This window comes from Crinia signifera, chromosome 3 (genome assembly GCF_055691185.1).
Source record: "Crinia signifera chromosome 3, ASM5569118v1, whole genome shotgun sequence".
Taxonomy (NCBI): domain Eukaryota; kingdom Metazoa; phylum Chordata; class Amphibia; order Anura; family Myobatrachidae; genus Crinia; species Crinia signifera.
Genome location: NC_139219.1, coordinates 17,081,566 through 17,103,802, shown reverse-complemented (window position 1 = coordinate 17,103,802; position 22,237 = coordinate 17,081,566). Strand labels below are relative to the sequence as shown.

Here is a 22,237-nt window from a genome sequence, read left to right as displayed (position 1 = left end):
TAGACCTACAAATACTTCTAACCCCTACAAAGGTTTTGCTATTTGGCTATGCTAAAAATGCAGGGCATGCTGGGAAGTGCAGTTCAACAGCAGCTAGAGGGGAGTTTATTGCCTCAGCTACAGAAGTATGATCCATAGTCATAGAGGACGTGTGAAAACAAAAATGGATGTATCTATTGGTATAATGACAGTTTGGGTACGGGCGGGTTTGCCAATAACCACTGTATTAACCTATATCAGGCTGTTAGCATAGGATAAAAACCTTTATGACGAATACTGGGAAAAGTTTATATCATTCCCAAATATCAGTGAGTGGGCTCACCGCAAAAAACAGCATTTACTTTGGATGCAGCCATTAAATGTGCCTTTAATTTAGTATAGAATGATTCTCTAGCTACTAATTGTGTTGTCTGTTACTAAATATAATCTGTGATGTCTAGGGAACCGGTAACTGGATGGGTTCCCCAGGAATTACAGCTACTCACATTTGTTTATATGTAACAGGATCTGATCTATCCCAAGCTTTCATAAAGCATTTTAGTCCCAATGACATCAGCGGCAATGACAGATTAGTCATTACTAAGGCCCCGCTGCTGTGCGCACAGACACTCTGCCGCTCTGATGGTTTTATTGGAAGAGACTGAAGAACGTTTAAGACTAAAAGCAGTTTGGGGAATAGAGCGGTTACAATAGTCCATTGCTATCCATAGTGAATGCTGTGGCCAGACCTGGATTTCAACCAGAACTGGAACCGGACTCCGACGTGGTTACACATGGGTGCCCCCTAATTTGCTGATGATCCAGTTCGGTATTAACAGTTCTTTATACCTATACATATACACAGCGCATACGTAAAGTATTCACAGCAAGTATCCACATTTTGTTATGTTACAGCCTTATTCCAAAATGGAATAAATGTATTATTTCCTCAAAATTCTGCACACAATGTACCACAATGACAAAGTGAAAAAAAGGTTTTGGGGAAATTTTTGCAAATTTATTAAAAATAAAAAACAAAGAAATCACATGTACATAAGTATTCACAGCCTTTGCCATGAAGCTCATATTTGAGCTCAGGTGCATCCTGCTTCCACTGATTATCCTTGAGATGTTCCTACAGCTTAATTGGAGTCCACCTGTAGTAAATTCAGTTGATTGGACATGATTTGGAAAGGCGCACACCTGTCTATATAAGGTCCCACACTTGAGGTCTGTAGACCTCCAAGACAAAAGGACAAATCTGGGGAAGGGTAGAAGAAAAATATCTGCTGCTTTGAAGGTCCCAATGAGCACAGTGGCCTCTATCATTTGTAAATTGAAGAAGTTCTGAACCACCAGCACTCTTTCTAGAGCTGGCCAGCAGTCTAAACTGAGTGATTTGAGGGCCCTAGCCAGGGAGGTGACCAAGAACCTGATGGTCACTCTGTCAGAGCTACAGCATTCGTCTGTGGGGAGAGGAGAACCTTCCAGAAGGACAACCATCTCTGCAGCAATCCACCAATCAGGCCTGTGTGGTAGAGTGGCCAGACGGAAGCCGTTCCTTAGAAAAAAGCACATGGCAGCCGGTCTGGAATTTGCCAAAGTGCACCTAAAGGACTCTCAAACAAACAAACAAAATTCTCTGGTCTTGTGAGACAAATATTAAACTTTTTGGTGTGAATGCCAGGCGTCATGTTTGAAGGATGCCAGGCACCACTCATCACAGGCCAATACCATCCCTACAGTGAAGCATGGTGGTGGCAGCATCATGCTGTGGGGATGTTTTTCAGCGGCAGGAACTGTGATACTAGTCAGGACAGAGGAAAAGATGAATGCAGCAATGTACAGATGGATGAAAACCTGCTCCAGAGCGCTCTTGACCTCCGACTCTGGCGACGGTTTATCTTACAGCAGGACAACGACCCTAAACACACAGCCAAGATATCCAAAGAGTGGCTTCAGCACAACTCTATGAATGTCCTTGAGTGGCCCAGCCAGAGCCCAGACGTGAATCTGATTGAACATCTCTGGAGAGATCTGAGAATGGCTGCGCTTCGACGTTTCCCCATCTAACCTGATGGAGCTTGGGAGGTGCTGCAGAGAGGAATGGGACAAACTGTCCAAAGATAGGTGTGCCAAGCTTGTGGCCTCATATTCAAAAAGACTTGCGGATGTAATTGCTGCCAAAGGTGCATCAACAAAGTATTGAGCAAAAGCTGTGAATACTTATGTCATTTCTTCGCTTTTGTTTTTGTTTTGTTTTTTATAAATTTGAAAAAATGTACCATTTTTTTTGTTCACGTTGTCATTATGGGGTATTGTGTGTAGAATTTTGAGGTGAAAAAAAGGAATTTGTTCCATAACAAAATGTGGAAAATGTGAAGCGCCGTGAATACTTTCTGGATTCACTGTATATATCATTGATACCTACTGTATCAAAGGAAGGTTTAATCTCCACCTCCAGGGTAGGCCACACTGTCCTCATGCCCACCTAGTGCAGGGCTACCTCTAGGTACTCAGAAATGGTCCTGCTCGTTTTTGCATAAACCTGGACCTTAACATGGTGTAATGAGCAAGGTCATTTTGCACCTAAAATACTGCTCAGTTGAGCCTCTTGTATGACTTTCATTAATTATAATTGGGCAGGTGGATGTGTCACTATCTGGCATTTAAATGTATAAACCAAGAACTCTGCCCACAAAACTATGCTCATGCCCGAAGGAACTCAACTGTGGCCTTTTGCAGGGGGGCCTGAGTCAGCATTTGCACCACAGGGTAAGTCTTCTGTAAGTCTGTAATTAGCTTTCTGCCTCCATTCATAGGTGGATGTTCCACAAGGCAACCCAGCAGGTGCTTAGGGGCCCCATAAAGATATCCCGGCCATCCAAAACATTCCCAGAATAATATGTGACATCACATGTACCTGCCCGCACTCCCAATGTCCCTTTGATGTTCTTTGATGGTGTAAAAGAAAATTTGGACACAGAAAATGGCTTCATCCATTGTATTAGGGAAGTCAGTGTACTATAAACGTGAGACAGATATTAAAGGAGAAAAATATGTGGTGGTAAGGTGCGCTTGCTAACAGCAGCTAGTAAGGGGGTAGTCAGTCCCCAGAAAATATACCGGATAAGAGAGAAATATACCAGCACTGGCTTGTTTCTCAAATACTTCAGAAAATGACGGTTTCTTAGTAATATAAAAATGTAATGAACATTATACACACATATTATAAATAGACACGTACATGTATTTTAGTATGTGGAAAGGACACACTAAAAGGTTAAATACAAATTAATTAAATGGTGAGCCCTATAGACACTTTGGTACTTGTGTACTTTCACGGCTCCCATCGCATGCTATATGTAGTGGCATTCGATGGCATGCGATGCGATTTTCCCGTATTTTTATACATTTTTTGATAAAATCGCATGCGATCTGATGTGATGCGATGTCATTTTTCACAGAAATTATGGACATGAGTTGACATCATGTAAAATGCACCCCAAATGTCATTTTTCACTGTACCACCCCCACTATCAGCGCCAACCCGAAGCGTGGCGAGCGCCGGCGGTACGCGTCCTACGACCTTTTCATACCCCCACTATCCACGTCGGCGTGGAGTTGAGATCAGAAAGTGTGGCGAGCGCAGCGAGCCACGGAGCCCGAAGCGTGGCGAGGGGACGCGGATACCTTCACAGGTATCCGTGTCCCCTCGCGGGCTTCACAGGTATCCGTGTCCCCTCGCGGGCTTCACAGGTATCCGTGTCCCCTCGCTGCGCTCGCCACGCTTCGGGCTCGAATAGTGGGGGTGGTACAGTGTGAAAAATGACATTTGGGGTGCATTTTACATGATGTCAACTCATGTCCATAATTTCTGTGAAAAATGACATTGCATGCGATGCGATTTTTCTCTGTACGATGCACATCGTGGGAGCCGTGAAAGTACACAAGTACCGACACTTTTAGACTCCTACCTGTATATCCAGGATTATATGTATCTGGAAGGGATCTCGGTACTCTTTACCAAGCACGGCGCCCATCGCGGGCATTGAATGCACTAAAAAATCGGGTGCGACGCGACCGACGCGATGCCCGCGATTTCCCATAGGGAACAATGTTAAATTTTTCAATTGACCCGATTTTACTGTTCAATGCCTCAATTGACACGATTTTTCCATAGGAAACAATGTTAAATGGCCCACAGAGGCCAAATAGCCACCCTGAAGTGTGAAATGGCCCCCACAATTGTTAACGCCACCCCACGATCAACGTGAACCCGAAGCGTGGCGAGCGCAGCGAGCCCGCGAGGGGCGGCGGTACGCGTCCTACGACCTTTTCATACCCCCACTATCCACGTCGGCGTGGAGTTGAGAATAGAATAGTGTGGCGAGCGCAGCGAGCCACCGCGCCCGAAGCAAGGCAAGCGCAGCGAGCCCCGCGAGGGGACGCGGATACCTGTGAAGCCCGCGAAGGGACGCGTTTACCTGTGAAGGTATCCGCGTGCGCTCGCGACGCTTCGGGCTCGGTGGCTCGCCACACTATTCTATTCTCAACTCCACGCCGACGTGGATAGTGGGGGTATGAAAAGGTCGTAGGACGCGTACCGCCGCCCCTCGCGGGCTCGCTGCGCTCGCCACGCTTCGGGTTCACGTTGATCGTGGGGTGGCGTTACCAATTGTGGGGGCCATTTCACACTTCAGGGTGGCTATTTGGCCTCTGTGGGCCATTTAACATTGTTTCCTATGGAAAAATCGTGTCAATTGAGGCATTGAACAGTAAAATCGGGTCAATTGAGAAATTTAACATTGTTCCCTATGGGAAATCGGGGGCATCGCGTCGGTCGCGTCGCACCCGATTTTTAGTGCATTCAATGGCCGCGATGACCGCGATTTTTTTACCTGCGATGCCCACGATCAAAATCGTGGGCGCCGTGCTAGGTAAAGAGTACCGGGATCTCTCTAATTATTGCAGCAGTTTATTACTATATGAGTTCTCCTGAGGATTACAAATCCTACCTACAAAGCACTGGATACGGGACTAATTTCTCTACCTGGTCATCTGTTACAAACTAAAGATTGGACCTGCAGCAACTTCAACACTCCACCCATGTTCACCGGACAAGCTACCAGAATTACAAAATTGCTATTTCATCATTGATCTGGAACCGGCCATGTTAATATACCGCTGCTATAATTAGAGACATCCCTTCAGATACATATAATCCTGGATATAGGAGTCTAAAAGTGTCTATAGGGCTCACCATTTAATACATTTGTATTGAACCTTTTAGTGTGTCCTTTCCACATACTAAAATACATGTATGTGTCTATTTTTAATATGTGTGGATAATGTTCATTACATTTTTATATTACTAAGAAACCGTCATTTTCTGAATTATTTGAGAAACAAACCAGCGCTGGTATATTTTTCTCTTATCCGGTGACACAGATATTAAGCCTGCTCCCGAAGACATAGGCCAGGCATGTCCAAACTGTGGCCCTCCAGCTGTTGTGAAACTACACATTCCAGTATGCATTGCCATACTTTTAGCATTCCCTAATTTAGCAAAACTGTGGCAAGGCATGATGGGACTTTCAATTTCACAACAGCTAAAGGGCCATAATTTGGACATGCATGACCTAGGCCAGTGATGTTCTATGTAGCACAGCAGAGGGTCATATGCCACATTGCCACCATCCGTGGCACCACACAACACTGCACTCACTGTGGCTGCACAGAATGGTAAATAGAAGGAGCAAGCTCTTTAGATTTGGCACTGATGAACACTTATACCACAGGTTCATGGACATGGTGAGGCTGTGGTTTGAAAAAGCTTTTACTGAGCTAAACAAAATATCCCCCCCCCCCCCCAAATGTTCCAGTAAGTGTCGCCCTCCTCCTGCCAGCAATACTGGTGTGAAACCCAAAAGGGTCATATACTGTCTGCGAACACCACAAATCTGGAAGACAAACAGAGCTGCTTATATAAGAGGTGAAGCGTTGTTCTGTCACAGATCTCAGCAGAAGCCAACAGCCTGAGGTTCTAATTGGGTGTTGGGGGGTAGGAGGCTACAGACAGAGGTGGCGCATGAGCAATCTAGGTGGGCACCAGCATTTGCGCAGTGAAGGCTGACACTGCGACAGAGTCCACTGTGTCAGCGGATAATGTCTTCAGTGACAGACGCAAGGTATGCATATTGAATGGTGCAGGGTGTGTGGTGACTGACTGCACAGTGTCGAGTTACACAGTCAATAGGTGGACCAAATATTGGTCAAAATGTTGACAGTTAAAAGGTCAACAGGTACAAAAAGTTTTTTTTTTTGTTTTTTTTTAAAGTCAACTTTTGTTTCATTTACCATCCACATGGACTATGATTGGGAATAGTAATCTGTGCCAAGCGTAGCGAGCACTTTTGCCAGAAGCCAATCCCGCAAGGGTACATTGTACACCAATTGGGGTCACATGATGAAACATACTAAGTGACACCCCAAAAACGAGAAAAACTGTTGACCTCTTGTACACATCGGCCTTAAACAGTCGACCTTTTCAAACTGTTCACTTTTTGCGCGTCAACAATATGGGGCCGATCTATGAACTATTTATCTCGTTACTGTAGATCCAATGAACCACCCCCTTTGTCTCAGAGGACCACGCCCACTACACATTTTGCCCCCATCTAGCGGCCCAAGGATACTAATTTCATTGTCTCTTTGCTGCAGCAGATCTCGGAGCTTCTTCATCTCCTCTGGACGAGCAGCAGAAGTCTCGGGTCTTCCAGTGGACGCGCCAGGAGAGGACATCCTGCTGCCAGCTGTCATCTTGTCCTGGAGACGCCGCTGTGAGAGACAGAAAAGTTACACAGTCTCCTAGAAAACAACACTTCCCAGAAGTCACAGCAGCACGGTGCCAAAGAACATCTGATTGACAGTAAATAATTGATCGATTGTGCTTTTTCTGCAGTCTAATTGTCCTATGACCAAGCCGCACACTCTCTGCTTATCCCATCATCATTACTGCGATTCTGCATCAGCTGGGCTGAAGAACTCACGTGTCTTCCAAGCATATATATTAGTAGAAAGTGATACGGGAGCTTGTGCCAGTGGTAGTTCCAGACGGACCATCTAGCAGTCATTAGACGTTTGTGTACCTCTGCCCAATAGGTGATGAATCACTCAGCGCTGTCCAGATCTCTGCCACAGTCTGCGCGTCATACGTAACTGCCCGGATTGGAGAAGACAGCGCTGGGAAAGGAGCCTCTGATCACATTTCGCTGCAATTATCTCCCAGAATCGCGCTACACAAGCAGAACAAGGAAACACTTTGGTCTGAGTAAGAAATAAATCACGACGGGTCTCTGGTCGGGAGGCTGCCAGGCTCACAGAAACCGTATAGTTGGTGTAATCTGATGATGGATGGACATTTCCTTTTGGCGAAGAACCTGGCAAGTGACATAGATATTACAAGTCCTACAGTAGGATATTGGGAAACGTCTTCCCTGTTGCAGCAGAGTAAGACATTTCCAGCTACAGATTTCACGCCCGCTCCTGCTTTATGCTGGGAAGGGTCACGGAACCCGACACAAAAGTGGATTCACTTGGAAAGGATTTAGAGAGACACCTGTGAAAAGTGGCGTAACTAGACATTTTGCGCCCCCCTGCCAAAAAAAAATTGTGGCGACCCTCCCCCCCTCCATACTTTTATTATATTATTTTTATTTTTACTTATAGGCATGTTGACAGGTGTTTCATGCTCATTGACAGGAACAGGAGTTACATGCTTGTTGCCAGGGGAGTCATGCTCATTGACATTGGTTACGTGCTCGTTGCCAAGGGTTTCATGCTTGTAGCTAGGGGGTTTCATGCTCATAGCCAGGGGGGTTTTATTCATTGCCAGTGTTTTTGCTGGTTATCAGTGGGTTACATGCTCGCTGCCAGGGGTCTACATGTTCATTGCCAAGGTCAATATATTTATATATATATATATATATATATATATATATATATATATATATATATGATAGATAGATATAGATACATACAGTAGATATATAGATATTGCTACCCAGAATCTGTAACTTCCAGTAGCTATATATGTTACCCAGTAGGACCTCTAGCATCTATCGATCTGTCCAGTAGGACCTCTAACATCTGTCTCCTCCAAGGCAGTGGCCATTTTTGGAGGGACATTTTCAGCTGATTCTATATGAATGGCCAGACCCATTGGCGCCTGCAGAGACCATGCACCTCCATAGCACCCGCTCCCCCAAGCCACCGCTTGGCCTGCAGTGTCATTGTTACGCCACTGCCTGTAAGTATTTACATAAAGGTTCCGTAGGAACATAAACGTCTTGTGTCTTCCATGAGAGGTAGCCAAATCCAAGTTACTGCCATTAGTAATGATAGGTTTGTTAATGTGCAAAATAATAATTATACACAGGAAATCTGATGCAGTGACCAGAACGTCCCGGACTGCAGAGGATGCTGTAGTTTCCAGGTGCCAATGAAAAGTCCACTGTGCGTGAAGTCTCACATAAAGGGGGTGGGACCAGCACAGTGTCCCGGGAATATTTGTTTATGTATGGTGCGTGTATGCCGAGCAATTTTCACCCAGCCCAGTGATTTTCACATCAGTTAGAGACTGTGGAAAGTGTTTCACTCGGCCTGAAAAACAGGCCAACAGCCGGTGGCAGCAAGGAGGCTGGAGGACCCTGGAATGTTGCCGCGGAACCTCAAAGTCCCCAACTCTGCAACAAATCCAAAGGTCAAGTGTACAGCTTCATATCTCACATTATAGAGGATATCATGCAGTACCGACAGACTGTGCCATGGGAATTTATACCACACATACTGCTTAGAACGCACAACAACCATTTATATGGCTGCAGGAAAATTACTCTCTCATAAGGACAGTTGTACATTGTCTGCTCGAGAACCATCAACAAGAAGGACATCCTAACACTTGCCGGAAGGACCCGCTGTTGTGCTTTCAAAGAAGAATCAAAATGATCTACACAAATGCATTGTGGTTCTTTACATCATTTCTTTAAAAAAAAACCTGTGCAAATAATAAATGACTGGATGTGTAAGAGAAACCGCACGTCTTCCGAAATCACCAGTAAGACCAGTTCAGTACAAATCCCAATTAATGATGGTATTGCTGAAGCCCAGGGGGTCGGATTGGGCCACGGAATCTTTTGAAAAGATAGAACATAACTTATTTGAACTGGAAAGAAGATGAATACATTTGTGTGTTGTTACCTTTAATAAGCCAAAGCAGTGCTGAATTTTCCGCATGTCGGCCCCAATGTCTAGAGCACTTTCTGGGTCTTGGTCATCTAGAAAATTGTTGAGTTGGTCCTCGAGTCTGCAGATAATAAAGCACGTGCATGAACCTCACAGTATAATCTGCATTCTCTCTACAACAACTGAGTGTTTACCAGATTAATCAGTATATTACACAAACACTCCACAGACCAATTGACTCCTTAAAAGAAATTGCAGGCAATTTTTGCAGGGACACTGATCGGTTTTAAACTAGCTGGATATGGAGAGAGGGGGCTGTGAAGACAGAGATTGGAGGTAGGAGCAGATAGGGACTGGGGGGTGGGGTGGAGAGTTTGTGGGCTAAAACGGTCACAGCTCAAAGTAAAACCTGTCCCAGCTCAAAGTGAACGTACATTGCACAAGCCGTCACAATCACTATCAGTACTTTTAACCCTCATTTTATATGCCCACTAACCATGGGCTCCTAGGTCACACCTGTTGATCCGTCCCGACAACCGTAACCCTGGCCCGTTTTTGTTTTGTTCGACCGCCAGGCACGATCACTATCCCAACTGCCGTTCGGCTAAAAGGGGGGCGTGTCCGCGTAAACAGCCATGGATTGTCGATAGTCGTCCGCGATCGCGAGAATTCACAGCCAAAATCGCCAAAACGGGTCCGACTACTTATAAAGTATCTGCCTCTTCAATGCGGTCGGGAAAGACAGCATGGAATAGGCGGTCACCGCTTTTTCCCCTGTCGCAAACAGCGGCCGGGATGAAATACCCCCCTAAATCTCACATCATCACATTCAACCAATGAGGTTTAGATTGGAAACCTGCGTCTAGGTTTATTTCAAGGAGTCATACATCAAATACGATTTACTGTAATGCAAACCACAGGTTAACCCTCCTATGGATCATACACACTGGGCGGCTTTCCACCTGCCCGGCGCCGGCGGGAACGGCGTTGCATAACAGAGCGCTATGAAAAGCCGCCCTTCTAGGAGATGATAGATACAATCTTATTGGTTACCCATAGCAACACCCATCTGTAACAGAACTCCCATCTTAGTAGTAGGTTGCTGGCTAACGCCATCCTCACTGAGCCATGCAATACTGCAGGGGTGGCCAACCGGTCAGAGGTAAAGAGCCGAAAAATATCGGTAGTCAAGCTAAAGAGCCGACATCATGCGCGCGCCAAAAAAAGGGGTGTAGTCTATTTTGACCCCTTGGGTGGGTGTGATACAAATATGCCTACAATAGTGCATTGCCATATTTACATATGCCCCCAATAGTGCCAGATACACATATGCCCCCCACGGTGCCAGGTATGCACCACACGGTGCCGGGTATGCCCCCACAGTGCCAAAAAGCTGGTATGCCCCCACAGTGCCACAAACTGCTATGCCCCCCCCACAGTGCCACAAACTGCTATGCCCCCACAGTGCAAATTTCCCAGCAGCAGCACTCACCGTTGTTGCTGCTGCTGCTGCCAGGCGGGGAGAGGACAGTCTGGTGTCCCTCTGCAGTCCTCCTGTCATGTCACCGATGGGAGGAGAGCACAGCACACCACGCGTCTCCTTCCCCCTCACTTCCCTGTGACTGGGCCGTCCACCAATCAAAGCTCGCTGGCCGGCTCCTGATTGGCTGCTGGCCCGCGAGCTCTGATTGGCGGATGGCCCAGTCACAAGGATGCACAGTAAGGGGTAGGAGAGATGCACGATGCGCACTCTCCTCCCCTCAGAAGGAGAAGGGATTCAGGGAACCAGCAGCAGGGGGGACTGGGACGGACAGTGGGCGGCGGGCAGCAGTGGGAGCAGGAGCCTCACTTTACAAGGGGGAGAGCCGCATGAGGCTCAAGAGCCACAGGTTGGCCACCACTGCAATACTGTGTAGAACAGACTACAGAAGCCCAAATAAGCCATAAGAAAATTTATGCTGACAGGGGCTCGCGGAGCCAAAGTCAGCAGCACAAGTAACGGCTGCTTATCGGATCCCTCGGGAGAAGGACTTTTTTTGGACGCACGACTAAAGGGGCACAGCTGCTTTCTGGACTCGGAACACTGCGGTGCAGAGATGTCTATTGATTGATTGCTTGAAATAGCAGCCCTCTACAGACCATGTGGAGATCTTGGACATGGATCCCTCCTTCCAAATGCCAAACTATAAAAAAAAAAAGGGCGTGTGGAGGCCAACAGCGGAATCAAATATGTATTACTAAATAAACTTTTATGAGGAGAAAAACACATTCTTTCCTTGTGCAGTGAAGAATTACACTATTCTGCTGCATGTTTTACAGAGAACTAGTAATCGGAATTGGCCACATCCATGTTTATCCTGACAGACTGACCCAGAAAGGCACACAGCATAGAAACACATTTAGGGGGGTATTCAATATGAGATTCGAGTCAAGTATCGGGTAGTCGGAAATTAATTTGACAATCCGCCACCGTTTCCGACCAAACAGATGCGACTTGTTTTACAGTTGGATCTGTTTTGACACTAGGGGCTGGTAGCCAAAGATGGAGATGAGTATACAGACAAAGATGGACGCTGAGTGTTTGAGTATGGAGAGCTGTGAGTGACATGTGAAGAGGGCTTTGACAACAGGAGGGAAGAGGGCCCTGCTCTAAAGAGCTTACAGTCTAGTAGGAAGGTAAGACAGATTACATGAGGTGCAAGCGAATGGGAGGTGGCTTGATGGCAGGATGTAAGCAGGCAGAGATGGTCAAGGCGTGTGGCAGGGGTCAGATGACAAGCCTCAGGACTAGTTTATGCAGCGGAAGGGTACGCTTTGATTAATAGGTGAGTTTTCACTGCCCGTTTGAAGCTTTGCAAGGTCGGGGAGAGTCTAATGGAGCGAGGGAGTGCGTTCCACTGAAGGGGTGCAGCACGGGCAAAGTCCTGTACTCTAGCATGGGAAGCAGTGATCAGGGTGGAGGAGAGACGACAGTTGTCAGCCGACCGTAGAGGGCGGGAGGGAGTATGAATGGTAATGAGGTTGGAATGGAGAGGACCAGACACCAACAGAGATTGTACACAAAAATAATTCCAATCTGCAGGTCCCCATACACTAGTCAGATTTGGCCTGTTTTCTTCAGATTCAGATGGCTCTGACAGACCAATCTGAAGAAAAAAGGCCAAATCAAGGGATTCAAAGTCTAAAGGTGCAGACACACTGTACAATTTTTTTGACCAATTTCGTTCATTTCGGCCATTGAATGAAATTGGTCAGAATATCTTTCAGCGTGAATGCAACGAACGACGAATGATGATGCGCATACCCGCCAGTTGTTCATCAAGGTTGTTCATCAACTGTGCACGCAGCTCAATTTGGATATCTTTTAATAGAGCCTATAAACTGTAGATAGATCTTTCATCTTTCGTCAATATCGTTCATCAACATCTTTCGTCCAGGACACTGGGTTCAAGGGAAATCTTTTTCAACTAAATTGGTAAAAAAATTTGACCAATTTCGTAGAAAGACATTTCCCTTGAACCCAGTGTCCTGGATGAAAGATGTTAACGAAAGATACTGACGACAGACGAAAGATCTAGCTACAGTTTATAGGTTCTTTTTGCAAGATATCCAATATATATATTTTAAGTATTAACATTGCATTTCTATTTCACACATTTAAGAGTAAACGGTTATTGATTTTTTAAAAACCGCAAAAAAAAAAACAATTAGCAGTGGGTGGAGCCAAGGGTTTGCTTTTGTTATTTTGGACTGACAGGAACATTCTGTTTCCTCTTTGATTGATAGTGACCCGCACTGGGGACAGTGGCAGGTGAGGAGTACGACTAGGGCGGTACACCTGTCAGACCGTAATGCAGGTGTCCTAAAGTGAGCTCAGGGATGTCAGAAACCTCCTGTGAAGACGGTTGGCAGCATCGTGTGGATCACATTCGCCATACAGCACCTGCGATTCAGCATGCTTGCCCCCAGACTTGCAGATTGGAGTCTCGAAACGAGCTTAGAAGGAGAGTGGAGGCTAATTCTGAGTCCTAGGTGCAGCATGGCGACTGCGATAAACACAGCACTGTCAGACGCCAGGATAATCAGTCAACCAGCACTGAGCACCAGCACACTAGGCTGAGACTCTGCCCGGCAACCAGGTTGTGTGGCTCTACGGCATGATGTTAGAGGTCACGCTGCAAAGCCCCTCACCTGCCTGCCCCTTTACAAGTGCCACCACCTTCAGCCACCACGGCCGACTGCTTCAGACCTGCTAAACAGTGGCATAGCGTCTGGAAGCCAATCCTGAGGATCCCGGGATTGAGAGTTTATTAATCCCAAATTCCTGGATTGGCTTCCGTAGTACTTACTGATAATAGGATGAATTACATTGCAAAGAAAATGCTATCTGTATTGTGTAGCGGACTCCAAACTGCTCTCTGTAGTGAATAACAGGCTCTAAACTGTTCTTCAATGGTATGATGGTCTCCAAATGCTCCCTGTATTGTGTATTGGTCCCAGAAATAGGTTTTGTTTAGTATGGCTGTCATTCCGGTGCGGTGTCAAGCTGGATGGCAGATGCTAGAGTCTCTGTTTACTCTACAGCAATTACTGAGTTTGTCTGTGCTGCTTTATACTATTCCTGCAGTGCCTTTATTCAGTGTGCGACTGCTGCTGTATCTGCACCCGATAGGGAACATACAGTGCTTCCAGGAAAACAGTGTAACGTAGCATTTCGTATGCAGGCATGCCACATATCATTTTAATCAGCAGAACATGCTTATGCGTTATATCTGCTCCCTATTCAACAATGCACCAAGGGCTGTTTAACGCTAAAGGAGGCTAGATGTATGAGGTATGCTACCTTGATTGTGCGTCCTAAGAAGGTTCTATCACACACCTTGCTGGATACAAAATACTGTACCACCAGATCCCAAATATTTTTGAATCCCGACAATCCTAAGAATTACACTTTTTGTTACGGAATCCCTACGCCCAAAGTTTCTTTATATTAAATTAAGTAAATTGTATATACAGTATACATATGTCATCCTTAGGGTCAGTTATATGGTGAGGGACAGGATTCGCTTCTGTTTGTCCCCATATTTTAGGACTGGAAGCCACAAGCACTGGTTTTGCCTATTACAATGACCATAAATATTATGAACTAATTAAAAGGCCATCACAATGACGGCTTCTGCAATGTTCTTTCACTTTGTGAGTGGTTACAGTTTTTACTTTTACTTTGATCTGTGACAGTTTTTACCCCACCCCCCATTCGTATCTGCTCCTATCTCCAATCTCTGTCTTCACAGCTCCCCATACTTGCCTACCCTCCCGGAATGGCCGGGAGGGTCCCCCAATTCGGGTCCCCCAATTCGGGTCCCCCTCCCGGCCCCCCAGGAAGGTGGGCAAGTCTCCCGCATTACGCCACAGCCCCATGGTCCTCCCTTCCCCGCGGTATAAAACTCCGATTTTCGCGGGTCCGCGGGGAGGGGGCGTGGCTACAAATGACGCGAATCACGTCCTTTTGCGTAATTTTAGCCCCTCCCCCATCGCGGACCCCTGAATGAATGTGTCTGTCTGTCATGGGGGCGGGGCTTGATGATGTCAGTCTTGCTCCGCCCCCAAAACTAAGCCACGTCCCACCCCCCTTTCACTCCTCTCCGGGCTCCTCTAAACACGCAAATGAGTAATTTGGTCAGCCGAGTCACCTCTAGTGGTCATTGGTGGTACTTCACCTCATACAGGTGAGGAGTAGTTAGATATACTGTATATTAGAGTTTATAAATTAGAGGAACTTCCAGCTTCTACATAACTGGGGTTGAATACTTATGCAAAGGGCAATTCTGAGATTTGGGATTTCATCCATCTTTACCAACATGGCAAAGCGTATTTTATTTATTTAGTTGTTTATTTTAGGTTTGCCTTTTTTTTTTTAGCTCACCCCGCCCTATTTTATTAAAACTCCCAAAATCAAATCCAAAACCGTTTGTATAATTTGAGTTCTTTTATAAACCAGTTTTTCTTTGATGTCATTTTCTAAAGAGATTATTATTTCAGTAAAAAAGTTTTATTTTCCAGTTTTTCTTTGATGAGTATTATTGTGCCCTGGTGCTTTCACGTCGCTTGCATGACACATGTTGATGTTTATTGAATTCAATTATTTTATAGGATTTAATTACAGCATGTGCGCGTTTGTTCTGTGCGGCGTTGTGGAAATGTTCTGTAAGCACTCGGCAGTCAGCAGCAGGAGACGGCACTAAATGTGGGACCTCTCCCCTGACGCCAGTGATTTACATCCATGTTTAGGTTACTGGGAGCTCTATTAAGCAGAGTACCGGCCACTTGTGTACTACTTTAGCCTTAATGGCTGTGTAATTTACAGACTGCCTGAAACAGACAGTAAATCAGGTAGATAAATGTATGAAAAGTCCCGGGAACAGAGTATATAATAGGTTTAGACAAGGGGGGAGCCAGAACTCTGTGAACTCCATAGCAACATTTTGAAGGGGCCTCTGTCCCAATGCTTCTAAACTGACGGCTTTCCTCCAGGTGTTCATTTTATACCCCATAGTAGTGCCCTAGCTACAATTATGCCCCATAGTAGTTCCCTAGCAAATATGTCTATAGCAGTACCCTAATTCACATTATGTCACATTTTATGGCTGCCAGCACACATTATACAACACCGTACCCCGCCACTCACTGATGTACGCCCCTGCACAAAAATGTGTGCCAGCGGTGCTTCACTACTGGCACACACCTTCGGAATTGGACCCAATACATCATGGGTGCTAAAAAGCACCCACAATGTGCCGCGGATGGGTCCGATCCGATAGATTTTATGCGAAGTCGGTTCAATCTACAGGGTCCGACCCGATGCGATGGGGCTATACACACTGAATGATATTGCTAACGATATTGCGTGAACTCCCGGGTGAACAATATAGCACATATGAACGATATTGACTAGGGATGGCCATCGATCATCGATGAATGTTTTATAATCAATGTAGAATAGTTTTGCCATCAACGTGGGGGAGAACCAGATGGTTCTTCTCCATCGATGGCACAGCATTTCAAAAAGTTGTTGTTTTTTATTCTCCGCACGGACACGGAGCATAGCCCCGCCCCCGACACCCATGAAGCCCTGCCCCCAGGTTCTGATTGGGCCACGGGCCAGTCAAAGAAAATAGATGACCACCAATAGTCACAAACATCAATAGTGACCCATTAGATATTCTGCTGCCATCAATGACTGTTTTTACTATCGCCATTGACGGCAACCATCGATGGCGACCATAATGGCATGTTCAGACAGCAGGGATTACCCTTAACGACCCATCATCATTTTTGTAGTGTGTACGCGCTAGACGTATGCACAATATACCCTTAATTAAATAGTTATTGTGCATATCGTTAACAATGTATTGTGTACGCGCGGTTAGCCTCGTTCCTACAGTTGACAGTCTGTCATCACAGATCTAGGAGAGCTAATTAATATGCGATATGCGCTGGGCCCCTTCATGTACAGGGACCTCGCTACCCGTCCGCTCTCTGTATGAGCTGTAAAGCCGGAGTAAGAGGAAACCTGGAGGTGTATTTGTCAGGGAAATAGGCTGAGATTAGAAGCACTGAGCCTTGAATAATCAGACATTACACACAGGCTTTCCGCAGACACGAGGATGTTCCGTGAAGCCGGCACTCAGAGAAGCTAATGACAAATCCAGGGGCTAAATATCAGGAAGAGAAAGCATTGATCGCTAAATAATGTAGACAAGGACAAAGCTGCAACAGTTTCTCTACCTAAAATACAAGGTGAACGGGGCCATAACACTAAATGCTAAGCTCACAGCTCCAACCCGGCCGCCCCGGGGAACACTAGGTGCTGCTAGACTCAGATCTGATGTGAAATCCTGATTCAGGGTCTATGCTAAGACGCCAGTGACCTCATCCAGCATAAATACAATGAGCCGAAGGGATCAGGGGCAAACGACACGCAGAGAAAACTTTCAGACCGCAGGAAATGCGAGATATGATTTTATGCATTTGAAATATACTTTATAGTTTAATAAAAAACTAAGTTATATACTATAGGTAATAGACAAATGTAAATACTTTGCAGTTACAGGAGAGAAAATGGCAACATGAATTTCCCTAGGAGTGAGGGCAGGAGATGTACAGGACGATTAACCATTGGAGTTAAATGTGGCCCTGGCACTGACGCCATTGTTACCTCTGGATCTCTTCCTCTGTCAGCTCTGAAGTCCTCTGCTCTCCAGTGATGAGAGATAACTCGTCCTTCAGGGTCTGGATCTCTTTCTTCAGACGTACAATTACCTGACAGTGAGGAGAGGAAATATAATCACTGTGATGGGTGTGATGTTGTACTAAGAGACATGACGAACAGGGGTGACGCTGTGAGGACAGGCGCAGGGGTGACGCTGTGAGGACAGGCACAGGGGTGATGCTGAGAGGACAGGCACAGGGGTGACGCTGTAAGGATAGGCACAGGGGTGACGCTGTAAGGACAGGCACAGGGGTGACGCTGTAAGGACAGGCGCAGGGGTGACGCTGAAAGGACAGGCGCAGGGGTGACGCTGTAAGGACAGGCGCAGGGGTGACGCTGTAAGGACAGGCGCAGGGGTGACGCTGTAAGGGTGACGCTGTGAGGACAGGCGCAGGGGTGACGCTGTAAGGACAGGCACAGGGGTGACGCTGTAAGGACAGGCACAGGGGTGACGCTGTAATGACAGGCACAGGTGTGACGCGGGGAGGACAGGCGCAGGGGTGACGCTGGGAGGACAGGCGCAGGGGTGACGCTGTAAGGACAGGCACAGGGGTGACGCTGTAATGACAGGCGCAGGGGTGACGCGGGGAGGACAGGCGCAGGGGTGACGCTGGGAGGACAGGCGCAGGGGTGACGCTGGGAGGACAGGCACAGGGGTGACGCTGGGAGGACAGGCGCAGGGGTGACGCTGTGAGGACAGGCGCAGGGGTGACGCTGTAAGGACAGGCGCAGGGGTGACGCTGTAAGGACAGGCGCAGGGGTGACGCTGTAAGGACAGGCGCAGGGGTGACGCTGTAAGGACAGGCGCAGGGGTGATGCTGTAATGACAGGCGCAGGGGTGACGCTGTGAGGACAGGCGCAGGGGTGACTCTGTAAGGACAGGCGCAGGGGTGACGCTGTAAGGACAGGCGCAGGGGTGACGCTGGGAGGACAGGCACAGGGGTGACGCTGGGAGGACAGGCACAGGGGTGACGCTGTAAGGACAGGCGCAGGGGTGACGCTGTGAGGACAGGCGCAGGGGTGACGCTGTAAGGACAGGCGCAGGGGTGACGCTGTAAGGACAGGCGCAGGGGTGACGCTGTAAGGACAGGCGCAGGGGTGACGCTGTAAGGACAGGCGCAGGGGTGACGCTGTAAGGACAGGCACAGGGGTGACGCTGTGAGGACAGGCACAGGGGTAACGCTGTAAGGACAGGCGCAGGGGTGACGCGGGGAGGACAGGCGCAGGGGTGACGCTGTAAGGACAGGCGCAGGGGTGACGCTGTGAGGACAGGCACAGGGGTGACGCTGTAAGGACAGGCGCAGCGGTGACGCTGTAAGGACAGGCGCAGGGGTGACGCTGTAAGGACAGGCGCAGGGGTGACGCTGTAAGGACAGGCGCAGGGGTGACAATGTAAGGACAGGCGCAGGGGTGACAATGTAAGGACAGGCGCAGGGGTGACGCTGTGAGGACAGGCACAGGGGTGACGCTGTAAGGACAGGTGCAGGGGTGACGCTGTAACGACAGGCACAGGTGTGACGCTGTAACGACAGGCACAGGGGTGACGCTGTAAGGACAGGCGCAGGGGTGACGCTGTAAGGACAGGCGCAGGGGTGACGCTGTAAGGACAGGCACAGGGGTGACGCTGTAAGGACAGGCGCAGGGGTGACGCTGTGAGGACAGGCGCAGGGGTGACGCTGTGAGGACAGGCGCAGGGGTGACGCTGTAAGGACAGACGCAGGGGTGACGCGGGGAGGACAGGCACAGGGGTGACGCTGTAAGGACAGGCGCAGGGGTGACGCTGTGAGGACAGGCACAGGGGTGACGCGGGGAGGACAGGCGCAGGGGTGACGCTGTAAGGACAGGCACAGGGGTGACGCTGTGAGGACAGGCGCAGGGGTGACGCTGTAAGGACAGGCGCAGGGGTGACGCTGTAAGGACAGGCACCGGGGTGACGCTGTGAGGACAGGCGCAGGGGTGACGCTGTGAGGACAGGCGCAGGGGTGACGCTGTGAGGACAGGCGCAGGGGTGACGCTGTGAGGACAGGCGCAGGGGTGACGCTGTAAGGACAGGCACAGGGGTGACGCGGTTAGGACAGGCACAGGGGTGACGCTGTAAGGACAGGCACCGGGGTGACGCTGTGAGGACAGGAGCAGGGGTGACGCTGTAAGGACAGGCACAGGTGTGACGCTGTAAGGACAGGCGCAGGGGAGACGCTGTAAGGACAGGCGCAGGGGTGACGCTGTAAGGACAGGCGCAGGGGTGACGCTGTAAGGACAGGCGCAGGGGTGACGCTGTAAGGACAGGCGCAGGGGTGACGCTGTAAGGACAGGCGCAGGGGTGATGCTGTAATGACAGGCGCAGGGGTGACGCTGTGAGGACAGGCGCAGGGGTGACTCTGTAAGGACAGGCGCAGGGGTGACGCTGTAAGGACAGGCGCAGGGGTGACGCTGGGAGGACAGGCGCAGGGGTGACGCTGGGAGGACAGGCACAGGGGTGACGCTGGGAGGACAGGCACAGGGGTGACGCTGTAAGGACAGGCGCAGGGGTGACGCTGTGAGGACAGGCGCAGGGGTGACGCTGTAAGGACAGGCGCAGGGGTGACGCTGTAAGGACAGGCGCAGGGGTGACGCTGTAAGGACAGGCGCAGGGGTGACGCTGTAAGGACAGGCACAGGGGTGACGCTGTGAGGACAGGCACAGGGGTAACGCTGTAAGGACAGGCGCAGGGGTGACGCGGGGAGGACAGGCGCAGGGGTGACGCTGTAAGGACAGGCGCAGGGGTGACGCTGTGAGGACAGGCACAGGGGTGACGCTGTAAGGACAGGCGCAGCGGTGACGCTGTAAGGACAGGCGCAGGGGTGACGCTGTAAGGACAGGCGCAGGGGTGACGCTGTAAGGACAGGCGCAGGGGTGACAATGTAAGGACAGGCGCAGGGGTGACAATGTAAGGACAGGCGCAGGGGTGACGCTGTGAGGACAGGCACAGGGGTGACGCTGTAAGGACAGGTGCAGGGGTGACGCTGTAAGGACAGGCACAGGTGTGACGCTGTAACGACAGGCACAGGGGTGACGCTGTAAGGACAGGCGCAGGGGTGACGCTGTAAGGACAGGCGCAGGGGTGACGCTGTAAGGACAGGCGCAGGGGTGACGCTGTAAGGACAGGCGCAGGGGTGACGCTGTGAGGACAGGCGCAGGGGTGACGCTGTGAGGACAGGCGCAGGGGTGACGCTGTAAGGACAGACGCAGGGGTGACGCGGGGAGGACAGGCACAGGGGTGACGCTGTAAGGACAGGCGCAGGGGTGACGCTGTGAGGACAGGCGCAGGGGTGACGCGGGGAGGACAGGCGCAGGGGTGACGCTGTAAGGACAGGCACAGGGGTGACGCTGTGAGGACAGGCGCAGGGGTGACGCTGTAAGGACAGGCGCAGGGGTGACGCTGTAAGGACAGGCACCGGGGTGACGCTGTGAGGACAGGCGCAGGGGTGACGCTGTGAGGACAGGCGCAGGGGTGACGCTGTGAGGACAGGCGCAGGGGTGACGCTGTGAGGACAGGCGCAGGGGTGACGCTGTAAGGACAGGCACAGGGGTGACGCGGTTAGGACAGGCACAGGGGTGACGCTGTAAGGACAGGCACCGGGGTGACGCTGTGAGGACAGGAGCAGGGGTGACGCTGTAAGGACAGGCGCAGGTGTGACGCTGTAAGGACAGGCGCAGGGGAGACGCTGTAAGGACAGGCGCAGGGGTGACGCTGTAAGGACAGGCGCAGGGGTGACGCTGTAAGGACAGGCGCAGGGGTGACGCTGTGAGGACAGGCGCAGGGGTGACGCTGTGAGGACAGGCGCAGGGGTGATGCTGTGAGGACAGGCGCAGGGGTGACGCTGTAAGGACAGGCGCAGGGGTGACGCTGTAAGGACAGGCACAGGGGTGACGCTGTAAGGACAGGCGCAGGGGTGACGCTGTGAGGACAGGCGCAGGGGTGACGCTGTGAGGACAGGCGCAGGGGTGACGCTGTGAGGACAGGCGCAGGGGTGACGCTGTGAGGACAGGCGCAGGGGTGACGCTGTGAGGACAGGCGCAGGGGTGACGCTGTGAGGACAGGCGCAGGGGTGACGCTGTGAGGACAGGCGCAGGGGTGACGCTGTAAGGACAGGCGCAGGGGTGACGCTGTAAGGACAGGCACAGGGGTGACGCTGTAAGGACAGGCGCAGGGGTGACGCTGTGAGGACAGGCGCAGGGGTGACGCTGTGAGGACAGGCACAGGGGTGACGCTGTAAGGACAGGCGCAGGGGTGACGCGGGGAGGACAGGCACAGGGGTGACGCTGTAAGGACAGGCGCAGGGGTGACGCTGTGAGGACAGGCACAGGGGTGACGCGGGGAGGACAGGCGCAGGGGTGACGCTGTAAGGACAGGCGCAGGGGTGACGCTGTAAGGACAGGCGCAGGGGTGACACTGTGAGGACAGGCACAGGGGTGACGCGGGGAGGACAGGCACAGGGGTGACGCGGGGAGGACAGGCACAGGGGTGACGCGGGGAGGACAGGCACAGGGGTGACGCGGGGAGGACAGGCACAGGGGTGACGCGGGGAGGACAGGCACAGGGGTGACGCGGGGAGGACAGGCACAGGGGTGACGCGGGGAGGACAGGCGCAGGGGTGACGCGGGGAGGACAGGCGCAGGGGTGACGCTGTAAGGACAGGCACCGGGGTGACGCTGTGAGGACAGGCTCCGGGGTGACGCTGTGAGGACAGGCTCAGGGGT

The 22,237-nt window shown here is 50.1% G+C and overlaps 1 protein-coding gene across 2 annotated transcripts in view; it reads right to left on the bottom strand.

Moving 5' to 3' along the window:
* Positions 1-22,237, bottom strand: part of KIF6 (kinesin family member 6) — a 253,176-nt gene that overhangs the window by 140,796 nt on the left and 90,143 nt on the right. For both annotated transcript variants that reach the window (XR_014471556.1, XM_083175408.1), the window contains exons 10-12: positions 17,444-17,547; positions 9,241-9,346; positions 6,678-6,819 (exon numbers count right to left, since the gene is read on the bottom strand). Coding sequence is in view for 1 of the 2 variants with exons in the window: in XM_083175408.1 (XP_083031534.1) it covers positions 6,678-6,819; positions 9,241-9,346; positions 17,444-17,547 (352 nt within the window). In the remaining variant the exon portion in view is untranslated. The remainder of the gene's footprint in view (positions 1-6,677; positions 6,820-9,240; positions 9,347-17,443; positions 17,548-22,237) is intronic.